The 27,889-nt window shown below is 40.7% G+C and overlaps 1 protein-coding gene across 1 annotated transcript; it reads left to right on the forward strand.

Annotated features, from left to right (window-relative positions):
* Positions 1-13: 13 nt before the first annotated feature.
* CUNH6orf118 (chromosome unknown C6orf118 homolog) lies at positions 14-27,889 on the forward strand. Its single transcript, XM_033234264.1, has 10 exons — positions 14-92; positions 2,101-2,786; positions 3,980-4,102; positions 5,260-5,319; positions 6,640-6,764; positions 11,182-11,240; positions 14,602-14,783; positions 25,859-25,912; positions 26,017-26,072; positions 27,442-27,889. The coding sequence occupies exons 1-10, from the start codon at positions 68-70 to the stop codon at positions 27,533-27,535; spliced, it is 1,464 nt and encodes a 487-aa protein (XP_033090155.1). The 5' UTR covers positions 14-67; the 3' UTR covers positions 27,536-27,889.

The raw sequence follows: 27,889 nt of genomic DNA on the forward strand, positions 1-27,889 counted from the left end.
GAGGGCTTAGAATGTTTGTGGTTTCCATGGCAACAGCCCAGCCCAGGCGGCTGAAGGGAAGGAAGTCATGGTGGAGGAGCTGGAGCCTGAATGTAAGTGGCCTGGAGCGGCTCTTGCTGGCTTGTGAGATTTGCTTGATGTTCATTTGTGGAGGGATGGGCTTCTGAAGCGATTTTGGTGCCTCAGCCTCCGAGTAGCTGCGATTACAGGCACCGCCACCATGCCTGATTTTTGTATTTTTAGTAGAGACAAGGTTTCGCGAGGTTGGCCAGGCTGGTCTCGAACTCCTGATTTCAAGTGATTCACCCGCCTCGGCCTCCCAAAGTGCTGGGATTACAGGCGTGAGTCACCGCACCCAGCCTGATTTGTAATAATTTTGACATTAAAGACCTATTGTCCTGTTCTGGGGTCAGTGGCAGGCGGAGGGAAGGATACATTTCCAAAGAAACAAACAAATAAAAAACCTCTGTTTAAAAATGTTTAATACTACATTTTGGCAATATGTATTAATCCAAATGTAGTCTAAAGACCTATTACTATTCAACCTATTACTATTCAAACCTCTGTTTAAAAATGTTTAATACTACATTTTGGCAATGTGTATTAATCTAAATGTAGTCTAAAGACCTATCCTATTCAATACACATTCAAAAGTTGGTTTGGTTTTACTGACAGCAAATTTGTTTTCAGGTCATTTGTAAAAGAGTCATATTTTCCAATAAATACTTAAAACTTTCATTTATTGTTTGTTTTCTCTCTCAGGCAGAGATGGCAGGATACACACACACACACACACACACACACACAATGTTTTCAGATAGGAAAATAAAATATTTATTGCCACGATGGGGATTCGTGGCATACATTACAAGCACATGGCAGACAGAAGTTTCCACTTATTACAATCTTATTGTAGGTCTTACTACAATCAAAAGGAAAAGCATTTGAAGTGGGAAAATGATTGTGTCGATTGACTTGCTGGTGGCTTCAAATCCTTCTTGGAAGTAAAATAAACGAAGGATAACACAACAGCAATGAAGTTGCCTCCTTCTTCCATCTTCCATAGAGCTGGGACAAGGCGCCTTTTAGAGCTTTAACTGTTCATGCCTTTGATGAATTGCAATGATCACTGTCTTGGAGAATTTGTTCTGTTCATCATTTAAGTGGTTGCTCTGAAGGACTAAGCTGATCAACAGGGGCGATTCTCTAGCAGCCCCCTCTGCTGAAAGTATTGGCTCCAGTATTCAGCCGCCTCGGATTTCTCTGAGGAGGATATGGATGGGCCTGCTGCCCTTTGGGCATCGCAGTACACAGTGTCCCAGAAAGAAATTCTTCTTCTTAGGTTAGAAAACAGCAAATAAAGGGGCAAATCTGGGCTCCTCCTGTTCTATCTGTAGTGTTCAGTAGCGTGTTGCCTACACTCTAGACCTGCAGCCAAAATGGGTAGAATTTACGGAGTATCTCTTCTAGGCCATGTGCCTCTTTGCCAAAAGTAATTCCATTTGCGTGTCAATCACCATTTTGTTTGAGATGATGATTCTAATGTTGCAGAGGAGGCAACTGCGGTTCAACAGCCCTAGGGGTTGGCTCTGTGGGGATGGTGCAGGAAGGGGTAAGCGAGCTACTGGTCACTGAGGGGTTTAGTCAGGGACTCCTGAGACATTTTAGCATTAACTGAGGATTTTAACCAACACCCTTTCTGTGTTCCCCTGCATGTGAAATACATTAAAGAAGACATCTTTAAGCATCGTCATTAAGAATTATAATTAAGATGTACACTTTTCTTTCAGAGCCTTTGCTAATATTGTAAGAAATACTCTGCCAAATTAAGATAGTCTGTCTTTTACTGATTGGCTTTGAGGGCCCGGAGCTCTGGGGCTGGCTTGCACATCCTGGGGGCCTGCCTGCTTCTCATCTGCAGCAACACACTAGATCCGCCAGGGGTGTCTCTGACTTTTAAGGGCCGGGTCATGTGTTCTGTTCGTCTGTTTCTCTGTATACCCTCTTTTGGTCAGGGGCTACGCCTCTCAGCCAGAGCATCAGCTGACTTCCTGTGGAACTAAGAGCATCCCTAAGAGTCTCCTTTTCTTTTCTGACCAGTGTACCTGAAGTGGAAGCACTGCGAGACGCCAGGCGTGAAGACCCTGTGTAATCTGAAGACACTTCTGAACAGGCTTCAGAAAGACCACCGGGAGGACGTCAACCTCTACATCTCTGGACACCTGAACCCCAACAAGCTCTACCGGCCTCCTGAGACAGTCTTAGAGCACTGGCCCAATGCCCACCGGCCCAAGGGGGAGCATTCCTCTGAGGTGGGAGAGCTGCCCACAGGGAAGGTGGTGAGGATGAAGGAGGCCCTGGCCCACTTCACCATCCATACGGCGCTGGTCCCCAGTGAGGCCCAGGACACCCCGCTGTTCAGGTACCTGAACCCCCAGGCCTCTCTTTCCCACACTTCAGAGGAGGATCTCTTTCCAGTGGAGGCTCTCCGAGAGGGGAAGGAAGAAAAGAAAGGAGGCCCTCCCGGACGGGGCCCTCCTGGATGGCGCAGGAGGGAAGAACTCCAGCTGCCCGACGTGAAGGTGCTGCAGTACCAGGAAGCCGAGCCCAGAGGCGCCAGGGACCGGCACCACTATGTCAGCTCCTACCTGGCGGGGGCCACCAACGCAGACAGGTACAGGATGTTCCTGCGTTTCCAGAAAGAAGTGCTCGCCAAGCAAGATCTCCTGAAGAATGACTTCGCTGGGAGCAAGGTGGCCGCGGGCCACGAAAGAAAGCTGCAGCGGGTGAGGAGGGCGGCCCTGCGGTGCTCTCAGGAAAGAGCTCTCAGGGCACAGCTCTGGGGGCAAAGCTCTCGGGGCAGCGTTCCCAGTGCAGACCTCGCGGTGCAGCGCTCTTGGCTCAGTGCTCTCTGTGCGGTGCTCTCGGGTCAGTGCTCTTGGTGCAGTGCTCTGGGTGCAGTGCTCTCCGCGCAGTGCTCTCGGGTCAGTGCTCTCCGTGCAGTGCTCTTGGCTCAGTGCTCTCCGTGCGATGCTCTCGGGTCAGTGCACTTGGTGCAGTGCTCTGGGTGCAGTGCTCTCCGCACAGTGCTCTTGGGTCAGTGCTCTCCGTGCAGTGCTCTTGGCTCAGTGCTCTCCGTGCGGTGCTCTCGGGTCAGTGCTCTTGGTGCAGTGCTCTGGGTGCAGTGCTCTGGGTCAGAGACAGCCACGACTGTGAATTGAGGTTCGTCCTCTGAGGCCTCCCTGATACGTCCAGGCAGAATGCAGTACTGTACCAGCTGTGAGAGCATTCGCACTTTCAGTGGGGACAGTTTGGGTGAAATGAAGGAGGGTGCCTTCTGGGAACTGGTCAGCTAGGGGAGGCCCATCGCAGACACATTGGAGGCCATGTGGCTGCAACAGTAAATCAGATGTTTGTAGGTCAGCAGAGGGGTCTGAGAGAGGGCTTGCCTGCTTGACGGTGGAAGAATGGTGACGGCAGAGGGAGAGCTGATGGGCACTGTCACGCCCTGAGGTATGCCCAGGCAGCACGTGTGTACAGAAAGTGCTGGTGTGAGGGGAAGATCTACGGTGGGCTGCCGACTCAGAGGAGAACAGCTGACTGGAGGCATCATCTCCAAATGGGGACGATGCACGAAAGAGAACAAAATAGCAGGCCCCCAGGAGGCAGCCAGGCCTTGGGGTTGGAAGAGAGAAAGGGCCTTGGGGGACTGTGGAGGCGGAGAGTGAATGCTTGAGTACCGGGAGCAAGGGAGTCAATAAAGAAGAAAATATTATTTTAAAAATCCCGAATCTTGTGTGACCACGGAGACAAAGAAACTCAGCAAATGGTGGGAGGGATCAGAACCCCCGGGACCGGCCCCCTGTGCTGCCCGCCCACTCACCAGGGTGATGACAGCTGTGTCCTCCCTGGCTCCTGAGAAATTCGGTTCTGGAAAATGAAGCCACCCTGAAAGGGGCTGACTCTGTTTTTCCTCCAGGAGCTCCAGAAAATTTGCACCTGCAGCCCTCAGCAGTTCAACAGACTGCACGTCTTTGGAAAAGTCTTTGAAGATATTTGTAACAGTTCTTTGATATTTGGTGATCTCTTGAAAAAAGTTAAGGTAAGAAACATCCATCTTCAGCATAACAGTTGAGAAGCTTGCATGAGGTTCTGTGTACGTGAATGATCTCAAGCCTCACTGAAATTCTGCCAGGGTTCACAGGCCCCCTTCTACAGACAGGGACCATCACTCACAGAGACTGGAGGTTATCTGCCTGCAGGGACGTAAATTATAAAGGGGCCATGTGGAATCAACACCCAGTCAGTTCATTCCTTAAGCCCATATTGTCCCACTAAAGCTTCCTAATTATACATAACCTTTTATAAATTGTACATAACTTAATTATTATAATTCAAATAAATGAAGAATTAATTTAACATTACGTGTGTAATTTTATATGAATCCTTATGGAATTATAGATTTGTTGTAATTTCATGATGAAAGTGATTTTTGGATGCTGTGGCTTATGCCTGTAATCCCAGCACTTTCAGAGACTGATGCAGGCAGATCACATGAGGTCAGGAGTTCAAGACCAGCCTGGCCAACATGGTGAAACCCCATCTTTACTAAAAATACAAAAATTAGCTGGGCATGGTGGCACGTGCCTGTAATCCCAGCTACTCAGAGGCTGAGGTGGGAGAATCGCTTGAACTCGGAGGCAGAGGTTGCAAAAAAAAAATTAGACAATGTCCTTCATATGGAACCTGAGTTGAGATTATGTTGCTTAAAGACCATGCAATTCTTTAAATTCCTACTGACAAGGAATGCCTAACAGTGGAGACCTGATGGCCTGTTTTCCAGCGATGCCTCATCACTGGGAAGCTCATCCGGGCAGGCCAGTAGGACCTGAATCCACAGAGCTTGAGCATGGCAGGAGATAATTTGTTGTATTTGTGTCAAGATGTTTTATGACATTCTGAAGTGATCAATATTTTATATTTTATCCCATGGCATTTTATGATATTCTGAGGTAATCAATACTTAATGCTCAAATATGCTTCAAAGATGGTGTGATTTTATCAATGTCAGCATGTATACTGTTTAACACATTGTAGGAACATTTTATGTTTTTCTGAAATGATCTAAATGAACATTCTTGACTTCCGTGTTATTTATACACATGAAACACCTGTCCTGTGGCCTCCTCATGCATGGCCAGTGGACTTTGTGTTTGTTTCTGTGCACGGCCAGTGGACTTTGTGTTTGTTTCTGTACAGGATGAATATGAACTCTACATGGCGACGCTCCTGGAGTCCCAGCCCGCAGCACAGTATGAGGTGATGATCGATCGCGAAGAGCCTGAATAGAGCCTGCCTATTCCTAGCTTCGTATTTCATGAGCAGTGGAAAACTTTCTGAATCCAAGAAGCCCCATGTGTGCCCCATAATTTAGAATAGCTGATATTTTTAGATAAGCTTTATACTGCCTTAATAACATTATTGATAAAGAAATTTCCTTTAGATTGGCATAACATTATTTATACTGCCAAACAAGCAACATAACTATGTATACATTGGAAATATAAATGGTTCTCTGCCAGTAGTTTCCAAAAACCATTGTCGAGTCATTATCCTGGTGAAAACACTGAGAATGTGTTGTGATGGCTAGCGTGCTGTAAGCTGACTCAAACCCCATGATCTCTTTGTTTAACGGGTGACGGTGTGCCAGGTGTTCCCTCTAGGGTTGGGTTAAACGTGTGATTGGTCAAATAAGAAAATATACTGCTGGAATAACTTAATCACCTATAAAACCTAAGAACATCTAACACTGTAGCCAAGATAACTTTGGTATTTTGAATTCAATACACTTTAAAGATTAATTTTACTTCATAAATTAGGAAAGATAGTTGCTTCTTTTGTATATGAGCAAACAATCACAGCATTGCAAGAAGATCAGTTCTAGTTTGCTTCTTCAGTTAAAATAAGATGTGAGCACCATTTTCTTTGTGCTGAGCCTTTTCATAACGCAGAAGCAGCCTTTGTCTTTGTAAGAATGAGCAAAGGCTCCAGTGGGGAATCTACCTTGTTCCTTACGTTTTGAGATTGAGTCAAAAAGTGGCATCCGTCCCTATCTCGGTCAAACGTGAGCATGAAGAAATTCCCAGGCCAGCAGGGCCCTGGATGCCGCTTTCTGTGTCTGTAACCCTGACAGTGCTTCCCATAAGAGGCAGAGATCTCTGTTGCTCCTCATTTGAGCACAGCACAGCTTTACATCTGCGGATGGCAAGCGCATTCACATGACTTCTCATTCATGTAGAAGAAATGATTGCAGTGCTACTAACAATGTGCCTCCAGGGCTTTATCCAGCATGTCCTTCCCCCCACACAGGCCAACAGGGAAATTCCCTACCATCTTTCCATTTCTTAGAAAAATAAACTCTTAACATACTGAAAAAAGTATTTTAACGGAAACTTCACTGATTGGCCATTCCTCCCCCAACAGCCCTCCCTCCCTTAAATCCTCCCAGTTTACCTGTTTTAACTAGAATGTATATGTTAACCCAGGGCACCTTGAAAACGCATTAATGACAAATAAAAAAGGGAGTCCTCCCACCCTCCTTGTGTGCTTGTCTCACCTCTTGTGCCTGGTCCTGCCTAGGCTCTTCTGGCTCAACTCAAGGCGCTGGGGCAGAGGCCAGTGAAGACGGCAGACATGGATCTTGCCAGGGAAGAGCTGAGGACACTTGTGAGAGCCACAAAAGCAGCCCTGGAGCAGAATGATAGGTGAGGCGTGAGTGACTGATATGATCTGTGTTTAGATTCTCCTGTAACAAGATCTGAAACCGATGTGACAAGCCTACAGTTACATTGATTTCTGCTTTGCTGAAAACATGCTACTTTTGCTAATACCATGCCTGTCATCTGGCCACTTCTACAGGCCATCACCTATGTGACTAAGACATTCTGCTAAGTATGGTGTGTCCATGGGGGGAGTTTGGGCAGGTTTCTGAAGGAATCTCCTGTCTTTTTTGGTGGTCCCCTGAAGACTGACTGATAGGCGAGAGGGCTGCAGATCTAAGACACCTTATATGAATGCCCTTATTGTTTTTTAACTTACAAAACTCTTCTAATATAACCTCTCTGTGTCATTTTCCAGAGTCAAATCACAACTGGATAGGGCACACTGTTTGTATGATTTGAAAAAGATTAAAGGAAACTCACAACATCCAAAATATCTTCAAGAGCACAAAACAAGAAACAAAACCAAAAAACAAAATTTGCCTTATAGTGTAACTAGAAGACAGAGAACTGTTGTATTTGTTGCTCCAATTTATTTTTTTTTTAATGGAGCCTTGCTCTGTTGCCCAGGCTGGAATGCAGTGGGGTGATCTCAGTTCATTGCAACTTCCATCTCCCGGTTCAAGCCTCCCAAGTAGCTGGGATTAAAGGTGTGTACCACCACATCTGGCTAATTTTTGTATTTTTAGTTGAGTCAGGGTTTCACCATGTTGGCCAGTCTGGTCTTGAACTCCTGACCTCAAGTGATCCACCCATCTCGGCCTCCCAAAGGGCTGGGATTACAGGCATGAGCTACCACACCTGGCCTCCAGTTTGGTCTTGCGGTCTCTCTCACAAGGGTGGCTATGAACTCTAGCCCTCCCCTGATGGGGCTTTGGGGGCTGGTGGAGGATGTTCTCAGGGTCCTCTTCATGGGATGTATCTTCATCCTAGCCTTCAGGCTTAATGCCCAAGTGTCTGACCTGTGACCAGATATTCCTCTCACAAGAAACCCAACTACACTGGCAGAAGCCCTCATGGCCATTGTCTGGTGTGTATCCAGGTTATTCCTACCAACATAACCAGTCTTTAGGAGATCCCTGGCTGGTAAAAGGTGACATTCAAGTGTGTCCATCACGTGAGGCACAGAGAAGGCCACAGAACAAAGCACATTAAATAGCAGATTTGTTACTTACAGATCCCAGAGAAAAGAGGGCAGCATGCCTCTCAGGGGTGGTAGGAAGTAGGGAGCTGCCTGCAACACACTCGCTCCATCAGCAGGTAGGGGAGCAAGAGAGAGAGTGAGGACCGACGGACCAAGGCTTTTGTTCGGGTCTAGAGTGTGACCCTAGCAGGTTTTCCATGGGGAATTCTGATCAGTGGGTTTAGGGCAAAAAGGCACGAGGTCTGTGGGGTCACACACACTATGATGGAGAGTGGTTTCTGGGTCACTGCAGCATATTCTCATGGCCCCTGCAGGGCGTGGGGGTCAGTGGGTTGAGGAAAGTAGGTTGTATTTAGCTGTCCCATAGTGGGTGATCACTGGGAGGTGGTTGTTTAAGGCAGATATCTGGAATGACCATTTTGAGGCACTGGAAGGAGGAGAAGCAAAAAAACTGTGTCAAGCAATGGTGACTGAGCCCTGCTTCTGGAGTGAGAAAATTAAACTTCTGTTCAAAGTGAATGCCAAGGCAAAAAAAAAAAAAACTGAATTCATTGCAAATGCATCCAAAGTTTAAAAATGACTGAAAATAGAAAAGAAAACATTCAGTGATTCAGTGGCAGTGAACCAGTTTCCATGTTTCTGCTGCAAAGCTTTGTTTGTGAGAGCAAGTAAGGTTTTGTGAAAAGTTCATGGAAGAGAGAACAGTGGAGCTAGAAGGAGGTCTCAGATTGTTCCAAAACCACTTCCAGGGAGAGAATCCATGTAAGTGAGAAAACCACACAGGTGTACTGCTGGGCTGATGGCAGCGTTGACTACGATGGCAGGGGTGTGGTGGGGTGGGGTGGGGTTACTTGGAAGAGGGTAGAAGTGAGAATACAACTTTGAAATGGTAATAATACATGTGAGAAGGGAGTTCAAGGAAAGGGAGCAGCATCCTTTAGGAATGTCCAATGAAGGCAAAAGGGAGCAAGAGAGGAAAATGTAAAAACCCATAAAAAGAGGAAAAAAAATCAAGGTGCACACAACCCTTCCACATACTGTCCTTTTCCCCTCTAAACAAGCGAGGTATCCAGGACTATCAAAGGAAATCAAAACAACACCAAAACAACAACAAAACAAAAACCAACAACAACAACGAAATCAATAATAAAATAGCATAACTTGCTACACTGACGGAAAAGTATCCATTTGAATTAGCAATCTCACTACTCCAAACCACTAGTCCAGCCTGCAGAAATGCAGAGGTGTAAACAGTCTTCGTCTATACAAACTACTATGAGAAAAGAACAGAAAATGAGAATCCAAATGATTGACCTGATGAAAGTCCCTGCCTTACCAAGGAATGATCATCATAAAGTTGAATGAGAAGAAAACTGTAGCACAGCACTCCAAGCTAAATTAGAGGTTCCCAAAAGAGCATTTCAGCATATGAAAACAATCTTGAGTCATACATTTAAAAACTAAGGAGAGAAATCAACAACAGTAAAGAAGAAATGAAACAAGATAAAAACTAAGTGAAAAATAGTTGAAAAAGTCAGAATTGTATCATAGGTCAAGACTAAATTCTGAAATACCCAAGGAAGAGTAGTTTTGAATGAAAATATAATAACGGGCATTGGGAAAAAGTGGAAAAATATTTAAAAGAATGTAAATGAGATACAGAAATAAAAAGAGTCAGAAAAAGTAGACGAAATAGACATAAGCAAAGAATTCCAATTCATGTATAATTAACGTCCCTGAAGAAGAAAAACAAAGCAATAGAACACAAACCTAAGTGATAGTTAAAACTATAATATGTAAAAATTTTCTGGAAATGAAGCTTTCTTACTATACATATTGAAAAGACTTTCATCATTATTATTAATCCATTGAATCCCCAGTTTTTAAATTTTTTTCTTTGCAACAGGGTCTTGCGCTGTTGCCCAGGCTGGAGTGTAGTGGCATGATCATGGTTCACCACAGCTCCAACCTCTCAGGCTCAAGGGATCCTCCCACTTCAGCCTCCCAAGTAGCTAGGACCAAAGGCACCACACCTGACTAATTTTGTATTTTTTTTTAAGTAGAGATGGAGTTTCACCATGTTGCCCAAGCTGGTCTCCAATTCCTAGACTCAAGTGATCCACCTGCTTTGGCCCTTCAAAGTACTGGGATTACAGGCATGAGTCACTATTCCTGGCTCCAGTTTCTTAAAATTGAGGGTCATAATAACCACCCTATTCCTCTCTTAATCTGTGATGAAATGGACTAATATGTGTAAAAATCTTAAACTGTTAGGCCCTTTGTAGACATTTGACATTAAATTATTTGCATGTTGATGTTTTAAATTGAATCACAGTGTTGTCCTCAATATATGTAATACCTGCTAGACTCCTTTTTGTTTTCTCTTTGAATCTATAAAACATAAGATAGTTGATGTAGGTCACTCTGAACCAAGCAGAGGAAACAAAGAGGTTTTTCCCCTTTTCTTTTTTTTTTTTTTTGAGATGGAGTCTCGCTCTGTCACCCAGGCTGGAGTGCAGTGGTACAATCTCGGCTCACTGCAACCTCCACCTCCCGAGTTCACACCATTCTCCTGCCTCAGCCTCCCAAGCAGCTGGGACTACAGGCTCTCGCTACCACACCCAGCTAATTTTTTGTACTTTTTGTGGAGACGGGGTTCACCATGTTAGCCAGGATAGTCTCAATCTCCCGACCTCGTGATCTGCCTGCCTGGCTTCCCAAACTGTTGGGATTACAGGCATGGGTCACCATGCCCAGCCTCTTGTATTTTATTTTTAATTCAAACATAGTGAAATTTGTAAATTGTATCTTTTGCACAGAATAAAAATACACAGGAAATATGCAGTGTATTTCAGCATCAGGAAGGTCTTTCCATAGCCCTTGACATGTTGTTTGACTTTGAGTGTAAAATGCTACTTTTTTTTTTTTTTTTAGTTTTTTAAATTGTTTTTTTGCGTTCTTCCTTCTTGGCAATTCCATTAACAAAAAATATCAATAAACTCTATAGGAAATCATTTATTTTAAATTAACTAACTCTTTAAAGGCTTATGCAATCTTGGTAAGAAAGTATTATTTTGTTTGTTTAACTTGACTGATTTAGGCTGTCATTTAATAAATATCTTCAGAGTACCTGTTGTGTTAGAAAGTAAGCAGGTCTATTTTAATTTCTCAACTATAAGAGACTTGTGTAACATAGACAAAAGAAAAAAGATGTAATGAGGATCTAATATTTCCCTATTGTTTATCCACACATTGTAGACTCAGAAGTGAACTGGAGATGGAGCTGGCATTGCTGCAGTCTGCGAAGGAACGATCAGGCAGGTGTCTGTGTGATGTCCTCTTGATGGGTGCTTTGCTGTGACCTCCATTATTTCAGCTGCTGCAGCCTTGGCTGCCTGTCTGTCAACACGGGAGATGCTGATGCTCCCTCTAAGTTTTGCTGTGAGAATGCAACGTGTTCACCCACATCGCCCAAGATCACAGGGCCTGGCACGTGGTGGTCACTGCCTGTTTGTTCTTCATCTTTTTATCATTACTTGTGAGGAAGAATATGCATTTCATGGGAAATTAATTACATTTTATGAATATTTTATGAAATAGATATTAACATTTTATGAAATAGATAATAAAATTATTTTGAATGTATACAATTTAGAATGCAATTAAATGATAAAAATAAGTTTAAGTATCTTGCTCATTAACCTTGACTGTTTCCCAATTGTTAAATGAAATGCCATTTTCCCCCTGACTTTGTTAAACACTCACTCATACTCTGTTTTTAGATACTTTTTCTCAGCGTCTGGTAGGATATGCTCACAGGCCTATCCTGTTTTAAGTTCTTAGTAGAGCTTGGCCTCAAAGATCCTTGTCAGAGTGCTTCTACCACCTTTTTCCCCCTTCTGCCTGTTTCCTCTTTTCTACCTATGAGTAGCACGGGTGCTGTTAACCCTGCTGGATGTCTTTGCACAGGTTTCTGTCACCTGATTTACATCCCCTTGTCCTGCCTGTTCTCTGTCCCAAGCTGACTCTGCTTCGCCTTCCGTCCCTTCTCAGGGCTCAGAGGTCACCTGCTTCCCTCCTTCTTCCACCATGTTGTTTATTCTTTGTAGGGTTCCTCTCACAGATGTGAAATAGGACCCAGGCTTGGTGTTTTCTGTTTCCTTGCTTTCTCTTAAAACAGGCCCATGATTTAAAAACAAAACAAAAAAACAAAAAGGCAGAAACTTAAGGGCTTTACTGCTAGCCATTAATAATAAAAAAAATGGCAAAGATTAATAAAAATAAGATGGAGTGACTAACTTTCTAGAACTCTAGTAACCTTTCTTCATGTTTGATCCTAGTCCACTGTTCCCATCACTCTTTCATTGCGATGGAACAAACCCGGTGCCCCTGGTTCTTCCTGCTTTATTCTTTTCCCAAAGTGTTCTATCGCAGGAGCCTGTTCCTCCAATCACACACATTTGCTGTGGAATGTCCCCATTTGCATACCTCAGTCTTTCCCTATAATTATGTTTTGAGGGTAGAAAAGAGGTGAGGACGGAGGTCACTCCCTTGACTTGACACTCCTTTTTGCCTCTTTGAATTCAGCTGATGGTTTTGGGCTGAAACCTTCAGCTTAGGTGAAGGTGGAGAACACATACTTTATTTTGTAGTTTCTTTCAGTTTGTGTAGAAGCTTAACTATGACCATTTCTATCCCCTCAGCTAGCTCATCATGTGTCTACTTAATTTTCCCAAATTTCAAAATTTAATGTCAAAGTTTCTCCTTCTTCCATATTTCGCAAAGTAGAATGATGGCAGTGGCTTCCTTCTTGTTTACTGTCTACAAGGAAGGGTTATTAATATTTCTAACTGTTTTGTTCCCATTGAAAAGTAGTAATTGTTTTTGTCTCAAAAAATGAAGTCTCACCACTCTAATTAGTATATAACTGTGCTGATTGGCGACAAATTGGCCTTAGCAGTGGATCACTTGATGTCTCCATTTCCTTTCTGTACTCCTTAAGTGTTGATATTCTTTGGAGTCCAGCATCTCTTTGGAAGAGTTTTCTTTTAAATTCCAAATCTATTTTACCTGGTAAAAACCTTTCTTTTTTTGCTTGAGATCTGTATATCCAAGTGCCTAGTAGACACGGCCTCTTGAGTGTCCCATAGGTATTTCAACATGTCTGAGATTAAACTCATCATCTCCTTCTCTGAATGGGCATCTCCCTGACTATTTCAATCGATGGTATCAACAAACACATGGAGATGAAAGTCATAAAACATGTGCTAGGCAACTTTCACTCTCCTACCCCTCAACCTCTTCCAACATAGCTTGAAATAAGTGGCCAAGTTGGGATTGAAACCAAGTTATTTCTTTCCTCCATGCTTCATTGAACTCATTGTTTTCTTTCTAGCTACAACTGAGCAAAAACCTAGGGCTTGTTTTTGACATTGCCTTCTCTACATTGCCAGATCTAGTCAATTACTAAGGTCTATTTTCTTTTTCTATTTCCTAAATAGTTTGTTTGTTTGTTTATTTATTTATTTATTTATTTATTTCACTTCTCTTCATGTTGGGAGTGCTATTCTGATATGCTTTGGCTCTGTGTCCCCACCCAAATCTCATCTTGAATTGTAGCTCCCATAATTCCTATGTGTTGTGGGAGGGACCTGGTGGGAGATAATTGAATCATGGGGACAGTTTCCTCCATACTGTTCTCATGCTAGTGAATAAGTTTCATGAGAGCTGATGGTTTTATTAGGGGTTTCCCCTTTTGCATCTTCCTCATTCTGTCTTCGCCTGCTGCCATCCGTGTAAGAGGGAACTTCCTCCTCCTTGCCTTCTGCATGATTGTGAGGCTTCCCCAGCCACGTGGAACTGTAAGTCCAATTAAACCTCTTTTGTTTGTACATTGCCCAGTCTCCCGTATGTCTTTATCAGCGGCGTGAAACAGACTAATACATATCCTGACCTGATCAACCTGTGTGAATGATTGCCATAGCTTCCCAACAGGTCTCTCTGAGTCTAGTCTTGTGCTGTCTAATCCACTTTCAGGACACAATTTCACTGGAGACAGTGATCATTATCTGATTGTGTCTCTCTCCATATTAAAAGCTCTCAACAGCTTTGACTGATTTCTTAACATAGGTCACAAGTCTTCTCAGAGCTGTCCCCCATTTCCCTCCTACCATCGTCCCTCAATGTCTAAATTCTGTCTTCTGCTCCCTGCCAAAACCCTTCTGTTTGTCCAACTTCTCTTTATCCTTTGTATTTCAACCTAATCACACTTCTCTGGCAAAGTCATCCTTGAGCCTTCCTCATGCTGTGTCTGATGTTCTTACCTTTGTCTTACCGTAATTGCACCTTCTACTCTGCCACCGACACTCTTGTTGTTTCTTGTTGGTCTGCACTGCTTAATCACACACTCTGGAAAAGGCTAATTCACCATTGAACCTTTCTACTTAATCCAGTGTCTGCACAAAAATGTGTTCAACAAATATGTACTGATTAGAGGAATGAATTAAAGGAGGAATACCCTCATTCTTGGGTCAGATTAGTTTTATTGACATGCTTTGAGTTTAAATTATATTTTATAGTTATATATATAGCGCATACATAATATTGTTAATAATACATAATGCTATTAATAATGAGATATTAAACACATTAATACTTTGTTTTTAAAAATATTTCCAGAATCATCTGAGAAACATATAATTGATGAGAACCAACTTACTCTTACTGAGAAGGTTGAAAAGAAGAGGTGTGAAATACTCAGTAAGTGGGACGAGATACAAGCTCTGGAAAAAGAAATTAAAACAACTTTGGTTCATACTGGAATTTCAGATATCACTGAGAATAGGATTAAAAGCATAGAGGTATGCAACTTATCTATTTAAATATTTACATTATTCTTTTGCCTAAAAACCTCGGCAAACACTTGAAGTAATGTGATTTGGTCATAGGGTAACAAAATCATAAAATTTGGTCCAAATATACTTTTTATTTCAAAATGTTTATAGCAAATAATCATAATAATTAAGAGATCTATCTAAAATAAGAAAAAGGGAAAGTGATAAAAATTCTATTGATTTCTGTTAATAGCCAAAACCTAATTTTTTGAGTAACATGGACATATAGAGTGGAATAATAGCCATTGAAGACTCCAGAATGTGGGAGTGTGGAAGGGGGATGAGGGATGAAATACTACCTACTGGGTACACTGTACTCTATTTGGGTGGTGGTACACTAAAGCCCCCCATTACATATATATCCGTGTAATACAACTGCACTCATACCCCTAAATCCATAAAAGTTAAAAAATTTAAAAACATGATTTTAAATTGTGCAGAATATAACTCAATGTAACCTCCAGTTATAGAGTATGTAAGAAATACATGATTTTTTTTATTGTGGTTCTATAGGTAAGCATATTTTTCCAGCACTACTTTTATTCTTTTTAGCAGAATTATAGAGCATATAATAGGTGTTGGTGGTCCAACCTATTTTTATGAAAAAATTATCTCTTTCTGTTTTACAATGATATGTTCAGATGTTCTTTTTTCTTTTTCTCTTTTTTTTTTTTTTGGAGGGGGGACATGGCTGTGTGCCAACAAAACTTTATTTACAGAAACAGGTGCAGACTGGATTAGTTTGTTGACCTCTGTTTTAGAAGAAATTATTTAAATATAGAGGAAATGCTATGGTTCACTGTTAGAAGAATGAAATATTAATGGATGAAATAATTGTACTGATTCTAGCCTTATTTTAACAGGTGAAGTTTTTACATTTATTTATTTTTTATTTTTTTCTATTTTAAGTAACAAGGTACATGTGCAGATGTGCAGATTTGTTACATAGGTAAATGTATGCCATGGTGATTTGTTGCACCTGTCATCCCATCACCTAGGGATTAAGCCCAACATGCATTAGCTATTTTTCCTGATGTTTTACATCCCTTCACCCCCCTGGCAGCCCCCAGTGTGTGATGTTCCCCTCCCTGTGTCCATGTGTTCTCATTGTTCAGCTCCCACTTATAAGTGAGAACATGTGGTGTTTGGTTTTCTGTTCCTGCATTAGTTAGCTGAGGATAATGGCTTCCAGTTCCATCCATGTCCCTGCAAAGGATATGCTCTCATTCCTTTTTATGGCTGCATAGCATTCCGTGGTGTATATGTACCACATTTTAAAAATCTAGTTTATCGTTGGTGGGCATTTGGGTTCATTCCATGTCTTTGCTATTGTGAATCATTCTGCAATGAACATATATGTGCATGCATCTTTATAATAGAATGATTTATATTCCTTTGGCTATATACAAAAGGGATTTGGGTTTGCTGGGTCAAATGGTATTTTGAGTTCTAAATATTTGAGGAATTGCCACACTGTCTTCCACAATCATTGAATTAATTGACATTCCTACCAACAGCGTAAAAGCATTCCTGTTTCTCCACAACTTTGCCAGCATCTGTTGTTTCTTGACTTTTTAATAATTGCCATTCTGACTGGGGTGAGATGGTATCTTATTGTGGTTTTGATTTGCATTTCTCTGATGATCAGTGATGTTGAGCTTTTTTCATATGCTTGTTTGCCACATGTATGTCTTCTTTTGAGAAGTGTCTGTTTGTGTCCTTTGCCCACTTTTTAATGGGGTTGTTTGTTTTTTCTTGTAAATTTGTTTAAGTTCCTTGTAGATTGTGAATATTAGACATTTGCCAGATAAATATGGCAAAAATTTTCTCCCATTCTGTGGGTTGTCTGTTTGCTCTGATGATAGTTTCTTTTGTTGTGCAGAACTCTTTAGTTTAATTAGATCCCATCATCAATTTTTGCTTTTGTTGCAATTGCTTTTGATGTTTTCATTATGAAATCTTTGCCCATGCCTGTATCCTGAATGGTATTGCTTAGATTTTCTTCTAGGGTTTTATAGTTTTGGGTTTTATATTTAAGTATTTAACCTATCTTGAGTTATTTTTTGTATAGGTGTAAGGGAGGGGTCCAGTTTCAATTTTCTGCATATGGCTAGCCAGTTCTCCCAGCACCATTTATTAAATAGGGAATCCTTTCCCCATTGCTTGTTTTTGTCAGGTTTGTCAAAGATCAGATGGTTGTAGGTGTGCAGTCTTATTTCTGAGTTCTCTATTCTCTTCCATTGGTCTATATGTCTGTTTTTTGTACCAGTACCATCCTGCTTAGATCACTGTAGCCTTGTAGTATAGTTTGAAGTCAGGCAGCATGATGCCTCCAGCTTTCCTCTTGTTGCTTAGTGTTGTGTTGGCTATAGGGGATCTTTTTGTTTCCATATGAAATTTAAAATAGTTTTTTTCTAATAATGTGAAGAATGTCAATGATAGTTTAATGGGAATAGCATTGAATGTATAAACTACTTTGAGAAGTATTGCCGTTTTCATGATAGTCATTCTTCCTATCCATTAGCATGGAGTGTTTTTCCATTTGTTTGTGTCCTCTCTGATTTCCTTGAGTAGTGGTTTGTAGTTCTCCTTAAAGAGGGACTTCACTTCTCTTGTTGGCTATATTCCTAGATATTTTGTTCTCCTTATGGCAATTGTGAATGGGAGTTCATACAAAATTGGACTCTCTGCTTGTCTGTTGTTGGTTTACAGGAATGCTTGCAATTTTTGCATATTGATTTTGTATCCTGAGACTTTGCTGAAGTTGCTTATCAGCGTAAGAAGCATTGGGGCTGAGATGATGGGATTTCCTAGATAGAGAATCATGTCATCTGCAGAGACAATTCAACTTCCTCTCTTCCTATTTCAATGCCCTTTATTTCTTTGTCTTGCCTGATTGCCCTGGCTAGAACTCCCAATAGCATGTTGAATAGGAGTGGTGAGTGAGGGCATTCTTATCTTGTGTATGCCGGTTTTAAAGGGGAATGCTTCCAGCTTTTGCCCAGTCAGTATGATATTGGATGTGGGTTTGTCATGAATGGCTCTTACTATTTTGAGATGTGTTCATCAATACCTAGTTTTTTGAGAGTTTTAAACATGCAGGGATGTTGAATTTTATAGAAGGGCTTTTCTGTGTCTATTCAGATAATCATGTGGTTTTTGTCTTTAGTTCTATTTATGTGATAAATTTTACTGATTTGTGTATGTTGAACCAGCCTTGCATCCTGGGGGTGAAGCCAACTTGATGGTGGTGAATAAGGTTTTAGATGTGCTGCTGGATTTGGTTTGCCAGTATTTTCTCAAGGATTTTTGCACTGATGTTCATCAGGGATATTGGCTGAAGTTTTCCCTTTTTGTTGTATCTTTACCAGTTTTGGTATCAGGATGATGCGGGCCTCATAAAATGAGTTAACGAGGAGTCCCTTCTTTTCAATTATTTGGAAGTGTTTCAGAATAAATGGTGCCAGTTCCTCTTTGCACCTCTGGTAGAATTCAGCTGTAAATCCATTTGGTCCTGGGCTTTTTTTTTTAATTAATTTTTTTTATTATTATTATACTTTAAGTTCTAGGGTACATGTGGATAATGTGCAGGTTTGTTACATATGTATACTTGTGCCATGTTGGTGTGCTGCACCCATCAACTCGTCAGCACCCATCAACTCGTCATTTACATCAGGTATAACTCCCAATGCAATCCCGCCCCCGTCCCCCCTCTCCATGATAGGCCCCAGTGTGTGGTGTTCCCCTTCCCAAGTCCAAGTGATCTTATTGTTCAGTTCCCACCTATGAGTGAGAACATGCGGTGTTTGGTTTTCTGTTCTTGCGATAGTTTGCTGAGCATGATGGTTTCCAGCTGCATCCATGTCCCTACAAAGGACACAAACTCATCGTTTCTTACGGCTGCATAGTATTCCATGGTGTATATGTGCCACATTTTCTTAATCCAGTCTGTCACTGATGGAAATTTGGGTTGATTCCAAGTCTTTGCTATTGTGAATAGTGCCGCAATAAACATACGTGTGCATGTGTCTTTATAGCAGCATGATTTATAATCCTTTGGGTATATACCCAGTAATGGGATGGCTGGGTCATACGGTACTTCTAGTTCTAGATTCTTGAGGAATCGCCATACTGTTTTGCATAATGGTTGAACTAGTTTACAATCCCACCAACAGTGTAAAAGTGTTCCTATTTCCCCACATCCTCTCCAGCACCTATTGTTTCCTGATTTTTTAATGATTGCCACTCTAACTGGTGTGAGATGGTATCTCATTGTGGTTTTGATTTGCATTTCTCTGATGGCCAGTGATGATGAGCATTTTTTCATGTGTCTGTTGGCTGTATGGATGTCTTCTTTTGAGAAATGTCTGTCCATATCCTTTGCCCACTTTTTGATGGGGTTGTTTGTTTTTTTCTTGTAAGTTTGTTTGAGTTCTTTGTAGGTTCTGGATATTAGCCCTTTGTCAGATGAGTAGATTGCAAAAATTTTCTCCCATTCTGTAGTTTGCCTGTTCACTCTGATGGTAGTTTCTTTTGCCATGCAGAAGCTCTTTAGCTTAATTACATCCCATTTGTCAATTTTGGCTTTTGTTGCCATTGCTTTTGGTGTTTTAGACATGAAGTCCTTGCCCATGCCTATGTCCTGAATGGTACTACCTAGATTTTCTTCTAGGGTTTTTATGGTATTAGGTCTAACATTTAAGTCTCTAATCCATCTTGAATTAATTTTTCATATAAGGGGTAAGGAAGGGATCCAGTTTCAGCTTTCTACTTACGGCTAGCCAATTTTCCCAGCACCATTTATTAAATATGGAATCCTTTCCACATTTCTTGTTTTTGTCTGGTTTGTCAAAGATCAGATGGCTGTAGATGTGTGGTATTATTTCTGAGGACTCTGTTCTGTTCCATTGGTCTATATCTCTGTTTTGGTACCAGTACCATGCTGTTTTGGTTACTGTAGCCTTGTAGTATAGTTTGAAGTCAGGTAGCATGATGCCTCCAGCTTTGTTCTTTTGACTTAGGATTGTCTTGGCAATGCGGGCTCTTTTTAGATTCCATATGAACTTTAAAGCAGTTTTTTCCAATTCTGTGAAGAAACTCATTGGTAGCTTGATAGGGATGGCATTGAATCTATAAATTACCTTGGGCAGTATGGCCATTTTCAAGATATTGATTCTTCCTATCCATGAGCATGGTATGTTCTTCCATTTGTTTGTGTCCTCTTTGATTTCACTGAGCAGTGGTTTGTAGTTCTCCTTGAAGAGGTCCTTTACATCCCTTGTAAGTTGGATTCCTAGGTATTTTATTCTCTTTGAAGCAATTGTGAATGGAAGTTCATTCCTGATTTGGCTCTCTGTTTGTCTGTTACTGGTGTATAAGAATCCTTGTGATTTTTGCACATTAATTTTGTATCCTGAGACTTTGCTGAAGTTGCTTATCAGCTTAAGGAGATTTTGGGCTGAGACGATGGGGTTTTCTAAATATACAATCATGTCATCTGCAAACAGGGACAATTTGACTTCTTCTTTTCCTAACTGAATACCCTTGATTTCTTTCTCTTGCCTGATTGCCCCAGCCAGAACTTCTAACACTATGTTGAATAGGAGTGGTGAGAGAGGGCATCCCTGTCTTGTGCCAGTTTTCAAAGGGAATTTTTCCAGTTTTTGCCCATTCAGTATGATATTGGCTGTGGGTTTGTCATAAATAGCTCTTATTATTTTGAGACATGTTCCATCAATACCAAACTTATTGAGCATTTTTAGCATGAAGGGCTGTTGAATTTTGTCAAAGGCCTTTTCTGCATCTATTGGGATAATCATGTGGTTTTTGTCTTTGGTTCTGTTTATATGCTGGATTACATTTCTTGACTTACGTATGTTGAACCAGCCTTGCATCCCGAGGATGAAGCCCACTTGATCATGGTGGATAAGCTTTTTGATGTGCTGCTGGATCTGGTATGCCAGTATTTTATTGAGGATTTTTGCATCGATGTTCATCAGGGAAAATGGTCTAAAATTGTCTTTTTTTTGTTGTGTCTCTGCCAGGCTTTGGTATCAAGATGATGTTGGCCTCATAAAATGAGTTAGGGAGGATTCCCTCTTTTTCTATTGATTGGAATAGTTTCAGGAGGAATGGTACCATCTCCTCCTTGTGAATCCATCTGGTCCTGGACTTTTGTTGGTTGGTAGGCTATTAATTATTGCCTTAATTTCAGAGCCTGCTATTGGTCTATTCAGGGATTCAGCTTCTTCCTGGTTTAGTCTTGGGAGAGTGTAAGTGTCCAGGAAATTATCCATTTCTTCTAGATTTTCTAGTTTATTTGCGTAGAGGTGTTTATAGTATTCTCTGATGGTAGTTTGTATTTCTGTGGGGTTGGTGGTGATATCCCCTTTATCATTTTTTATTGCGTCTATTTGATTCTTCTCTCTTTTCTTCTTTATTAGTCTTGCTAGTGGTCGATCAATTTTGTTGATCTTTTCAAAAAACCAACTCCTGGATTCATTGATTTTTTGGAGGGTTTTTTGTGTCTCTATCTCCTTCAGTTCTGCTCTGATCTTAGTTATTTCTTGCCTTCTGCTAGCTTTTGAATGTGTTTGCTCTTGCTTCTCTAGTTCTTTTAATTGTGATGTTAGAGTGTCCATTTTAGATCTTTCCAGCTTTCTCTTGTGGGCATTTAGTGCTAAAAATTTCCCTCTACACACTGCTTTAAATGTGTCCCAGAGATTCTGGTATGTTGTATCTTTGTTCTCATTGGTTTCAAAGAACATCTTTATTTCTGCCTTCATTTCGTTATGTACCCAGTAGTCATTCAGGAGCAGGTTATTCAGTTTCCATGTAGTTGAGCGGTTTTGATTGAGTTTCTTAGTCCTGAGTTCTAGTTTGATTGCACTGTGGTCTGAGAGACAGTTTGTTATAAATTCTGTTCTTGTACATTTGCTGAGGAGTGCTTTACTTCCAATTATGTGGTCAATTTTGGAATAAGTGTGATGTGGTGCTGAGAAGAATGTATATTCTGTTGATTTGGGGTGGAGAGTTCTGTAGATGTCTGTTAGATCCGCTTGCTGCAGAGATGAGTTCAATTCCTAGATATCCTTGTTAACTTTCTGTCTCGTTGATCTGTCTAATGTTGACAGTGAGGTATGGAAGTCTCCCATTATTATTGTATGGGAGTCTGAGTCCCTTTGTAAGTCTCTAAGGACTTGCTTTATGAATCTGGGTACTCCTGTATTGGGTGCATATATATTGAGGATAGTTAGCTCTTCCTGTTGAATTGATCCCTTTACCATTATGTAATGGCCTTCTTTGTCTCTTTTGATCTTTGATGGTTTAAAGTCTGTTTTATCAGAGACTAGGATTGCAACCCCTGCTTTTTTTTGTTTTCCATTTGCTTGGTAGATCTTCCTCCATCCCTTTATTTTGAGCCTATGTATGTCTCTGCCTGTGAGATGGGTCTCCTGAATACAGCAGACTGATGGGTCTTGACTCTTTATCCAGTTTGCCAGTCTGTGTCTTTTAATTGGAGCATTTAATCCATTTACATTTAAGGTTAATATTGTTATGTGTGAACTTGATCCTGCCATTATGATATTAACTGGTTATTTTGCTCGTTATTTGATGCAGTTTCTTCCTAGCCTCGACGGTCTTTACATTTTGGCATGTTTTTGCAATGGCTGGTACCAGTTGTTCCTTTCCATGTTTAGGGCTTCCTTCAGGTCTCTTGTAAGGCAGGCCTGGTGGTGACAAAATCTCTAAGCATTTGCTTATCTGTAAAGGATTTTATTTCTCCTTCACTGATGAAACTTAGTTTGGCTGGATATGAAATTCTGGGTTGAAAATTCTTTTCTTTAAGAATGTTGAATATTGGCCCCCACTCTTTTCTGGCTTTTAGAGTTTCTGCTGAGAGATCTGCTGTTAGTCTGATGGGCTTCCCTTTGTGGGTAACCCGACCTTTCTCTCTGGCTGCCCTTAAGATTTTTTCCTTCATTTCAACTTTGGTGAATCTGGCAATTATGTGTCTTGGAGTTGCTCTTCTTGAGGAGTATCTTTGTGGCGTTCTCTGTATTTCCTGAATTTGAATGTTGGCCTGCCCTACTAGGTTGGGGAAATTCTCCTGGATGATATCCTGAAGAGTGTTTTCCAACTTGGTTCCATTTTCTCCTTCACTTTCAGGCACCCCAATCAGACGTAGATTTGGTCTTTTTACATAATCGCATACTTCTTGCAGGGTTTGTTCTTTTTCTTCTTTTTTCTTTAGACTTCTTTTCTCGCTCCATTTCATTCATTTGATCCTCAATCGCTGATACTCTTTCTTCCAGTTGATTGAGTCGGTTATTGAAGCTTGTGCATTTGTCACGTATTTCTCGTGTCATGATTTTCATCCCTGTCAGTTCGTTTATGGCCTTCTCTGCATTAATTATTCTGGTTATCAATTCTTCCACTCTTTTTTCAAGATTTTTAGTTTCTTCGCGCTGGGTACGTAATTCCTCCTTTAGCTCTGAGAAGTTTGATGGTCTGAAGCCTTGTTCTCTCATCTCGTCAAAGTCATTCTCTGTCCAGCTTTGATCCGTTGCTGGCAATTAGCTGCGTTCCTTTGCAGGGGGAGATGCGCTCTTATTCTTTGAATTTCCAGCTTTTCTGCCCTGCTTTTTCCCCATCTTTGTGGTATTATCTGCCTCTCGTCGTTGATGATGGTGACGTACTGATGGGGTTTTGGTGTGGGTGTCCTTCCTGTTTGTTAGTTTTCCTTCTAACAGTCAGGCCCCTCAGCTGTAGGTCTGTTGGAGATTGCTTGAGGTCCACTCCAGATGCTGTTTGCCTGGGTATCAGCAGCAGAGGCTGCAGAAGATAGAATACTGCTGAACAGCGAGTGTACCTGTCTGATTCTTGCTTTGGAAGCTTCCTCTCAGGGGTGTACTCCACCGTGTGAGGTGTGGGGTGTCAGTCTGCCCCTAGTGGGGGATGTCTCCCAGTTAGGCTACTCAGGAGTCAGGGACCCACTTGAGCAGGCAGTCTGTCTGTTGTCAGATCTCAGCCTCCATGTTGGGAGATCCACTGCTCTCTTCAAAGCTGTCAGACAGAGTCATTTGTGTCTGCAGAGGTTTCTGCTGCTTTTTGTTGTTGTTGTGTTGTTGTTGTTGTTTAGCTGTGCCCTGTCCCCAGAGGTGGAGTCTACAGAGACAGGCAGGCCTCCTTGTGCTGCTATGAGCTCCACCCAGTTTGAGCTTCCCAGCCGCTTTGTTTACCTACTGAAGCCTCAGCAATGGCAGGCGCCCCTCCCCCAGCCTGGGTGCTGCCTTGCCGTTAGATCGCAGACTGCTGTGCTAGCAATGAGGGAGGTTCCGTGAGCATGGGACCCTCCTGGCCAGGTGTGGGATATAATCTCCTGGTGTGCCCACTTGCTAAGACCCTTGGTAAAGTGCAGTATTGGGGCAGGAGTTACCCGATTTTCCAGGTGTTGTATGTCTCAGTTCCCTTGGCTAGGAAAAGGGATTCCCTTCCCCCTTTCGCTTCCCAGGTGAGGCGATGCCTTGCCCTGCTTCAGCTCTGGCTGGTCAGGCTGCAGCAGCTGACCAGCACCGATAGTCTGGCACTCCCTAGTGAGATGACCCCAGTACCTCAGTTGAAAATGCAGAAATCACCTGTCTTCTGTGTCGCTTGTGCTGAGAGCTGGAGACTGGCGCTGTTCCTATTCAGCCATCTTGCTCCGCCCTCCTCCTATATTTCTTTCAGAAATAAATGTTCTCAGAACAAGCATCAATTTATAATTGCGTTTTTAAACAGTAATGGGTTCTAAATTTAAATATTGAAGCATGATATGTCAGAATTCTGTAAACTATTCTTTCATAATTAAAACCTCTTTAGATAAATCAAATCTAAGAAATAGAAAACTCCCTATGAAGATTCCATATCACTAATTTATATTACTTTAATTACTTCTTATTTATATTTGGCTGCTTAATTCAAATACTGGAAAATACAATAGAGTTGCTATTGTTATTCTCTCATGTAATTGGTATCTGGTTCCACATTTGAAATAGACCATTTCCAACCAGGTAAAAAAAAAGGGCTGAATGTATTGAGCACTTACAATGTATCAGACACTTTTATGAACATTAAAAAATATAGTTTCATTTAATGTGCAGCAACCCTAACAGGTGGCTGCTATTATTAACCCTCTTTTTGAAGTACAGAAATGAGGCACAAATATGCTAAGTAACTTGATTGAGGTCACAGTTAGCAAGCAGTATACTTAGTATTAAAACTCAGCCTTGGTTCTTAATGATGCCCCATTCAGCCTAGCTGTTACACTTGCTAATACTTTTCAACATATCTAATACCTGAAAGAGCAAGTCTTTATACCCTCTGCCCATCGTTATTTTGTTCACAATTATCCTGAATATTCTCATTAACATTATTGACTAATTTTTGAAGTTCTGATAATAATACTTTTGGTATTTTGATTGTGCTTACAATGAATTTATAAATGCATTTGGATATTTATATTGACAGTGACAGCTTTACAATATTAATACTCTTATTTTGGATTATTTTATACTTATTTAATTTATTTTTATAACAGTGCAAGATAATTATGTTATTTTGTTCTTATGAGTTTATGGGAGGTATTACTATTATAACTGATAATTTTAAAAATTCCCCTTACAGTTTATAATCAGTTATTGCTGATATGTGTGTGATTTATTGATATTTGTATTTTTATATTTTTCCAGCCCCCTTAACAAATTCTATCATTAGTTCTGAAAAGTGAAGAGCTCTTCACTTCTGGAATTTCTCTAACATTTTCTGATATTTTGAAACACCAATTTCCTCCTCTCCTAGTTTGTTGTCCAGAGGACCAGGATCTTTCCTTCTCATTAATTGTCCTTCATTTTATGCTTTGTTTCTTAATCTGTTTTTAAGTAGTGTGCTATTGAGTACTCTTGAAATTATAACATCATTCACATAATCTTGTTAAATAGAGAAAAATAGTTAACAAATATTTTTAACCAAGTATATTACATTTAAAACAACCTGTCTTCCAGCATGAAGCTATACAATTGGAAACAGAAAATATGATTTTAAAGAAGAAAATAAAAGTAAGTTTTTTTGTGTGAATCAATGTTTATCAGTAAAAATATTTACTCTAGTGCCTGCTTGTCCTGTGTAATAAGCATGACCAACTGATCGTAATTCTTTGTAGGTTACTGAAAACCATGTGAAGCAGATCATAGGAAAGATCAGTGAAGAGGGGCAGGAGTAAGTATTGACATCGTGATAAAACAACTAGAGCAGTATCATGCTGTTCTCATGATCAGTTATTCAAAACTAGATTAGACTAGACAGACCTTTGAAGGGTTTACACTCATGAATGCTTACATTAAATACACGTTACATCCTTTTCTGTGCTTTGGAATGCTCAGTCTAAGATTTAGACCTCAATCTGTACACTTTATTTAGGCATATATAAATGAATGTATTGGATAAAGCTGGAGGTGAGGGTTAATTCACCTGGGCAGGAATCAGGAACGTGGGAAGACATGGCTTTATTTTCTCCAATTGTATGGTTTTTAGTGATGTTAAATCTTTGAAAACGCCTATGCAAATATTGCTCTGAAAATTCTAGTTTAAAAAGTAAGTGGCTGATTTATATCATTTGTTTATAACTAAATGTATAATATTGGTAAAAATTTATTATTATTTACATTATAAGCTTATACTTCACACAGTTACTTTTCTTTGTGTTGGTACTATAGTTTGAATCTCAGAATTTGGTATTATTAAGAGCAATGGAAAACCATCTGATGATTTAAATAGGGAAAGACTTATTTGTATCAACAGGAAAAAAGACTTTCAGATGTAGGTCGCTTGGGCTTAATGACATAATTAAAGAACTAGGGCTCCTCACCTTTCTTCCCTGCTTTCCTTTGAGTGTGGCTGCCGCCTCTTCAGAGTCTCAATATGGCTGTCTTCAGGCATTAACTGGGTCTGCTTTCCATGGATTAAGAAAGGGAAAGGTGAATGACAGATGGCAAAGAGCTTCTCATTTTGAGGCTTTCCATTTTATTCAGGAAGGACAGTTCTTTACAGATGCTTCCACCCACATCTCATTGGCCAGCACCATGGGCCAAGGCCAGTCTCTGCTGTAAGAGAGGCCAGAACATAGAGCACCCCACTCTCCAGCTTATAGGGCAGAAAAAGCCATGGAAGAAAGGGATTGGATAGAGTGCTAAGCGAGCCATACAGATGGATCTAGATTCTGTGTTTCCTTATATCATGTTGGGTGTTCTTAAAAAGAGGGAATAGAGTTCCAAATACAAAACTGGGGAAGCACGTCCCATGGCCTTGCAATGAGAGTGAATGGACTAAAGTGTATCATTATGTTCATGGTACAACTACTTCCCATGCCACACTCTATGCGACAGGGGAAAACATCTATTTAGAGAATCTGTTACATTCAAGGCCAAAACTCCCTCAGAATATGTTTTTAAAAAGGAAATTATTACAAAGTCTCATCTTATCTGTTTTTGTGTAAATGTGTCTAGAGTAGATGCTTACTTTGAAATTTTCTTTCATGCTTAATGTATTTTTCCCTCACCTATGCTATTCATTTCTTGTGTATTTTAAGGGGCCTTTGGAAATTTATCAAGGAATTTGTAAAATCAGAGGACACAGAAGATAACACTCAAGCAACCGAACAAATGGCCAATGAAAATTCTTAACTTCCATGTATATAGCATGGATATTTGCAGATGTATATACATTTGTAAAGATACATTTCGTTTCATCAGCTTTAATCTCTGGTAAAATTAATGTGGTATATGTATCTTACTCAGGATACTGAAATACACACAAACATACACATGATTAGTTTCTACTGTTACATATATATTTACAGCAATACTAGTTCTTAACGTATGTTTTACTTTCATTTAATAATGTTCTACTGTGGAAAATACTTTTGATTATTTGGTAAGAATGAGGAATTCAGCACTGCTTGAATACAACTCAAATTTGTTTATTTGCCAACTCAAGTTTATATGTATGCATTTAATAAAATTGGATAGTGATTTAAT

The sequence above is a fragment of the Trachypithecus francoisi genome, unplaced genomic scaffold (genome assembly GCF_009764315.1).
Source record: "Trachypithecus francoisi isolate TF-2019V2 unplaced genomic scaffold, Tfra_2.0 Lachesis_group15, whole genome shotgun sequence".
Classification (NCBI taxonomy): domain Eukaryota; kingdom Metazoa; phylum Chordata; class Mammalia; order Primates; family Cercopithecidae; genus Trachypithecus; species Trachypithecus francoisi.

Bases quoted from the DNA above. Each gene is read 5' to 3' on its own strand.
- CUNH6orf118 (XM_033234264.1), top strand. From the start codon at position 68: ATGGTGGAGGAGCTGGAGCCTGAAT. The intron at 5,320-6,639 runs GTGATGATCGAT...GGTCCTGCCTAG, and splicing joins AGCCCGCAGCACAGTATGAG to GCTCTTCTGGCTCAACTCAA. The intron at 25,913-26,016 runs GTAAGTTTTTTT...AATTCTTTGTAG, and splicing joins TTTTAAAGAAGAAAATAAAA to GTTACTGAAAACCATGTGAA.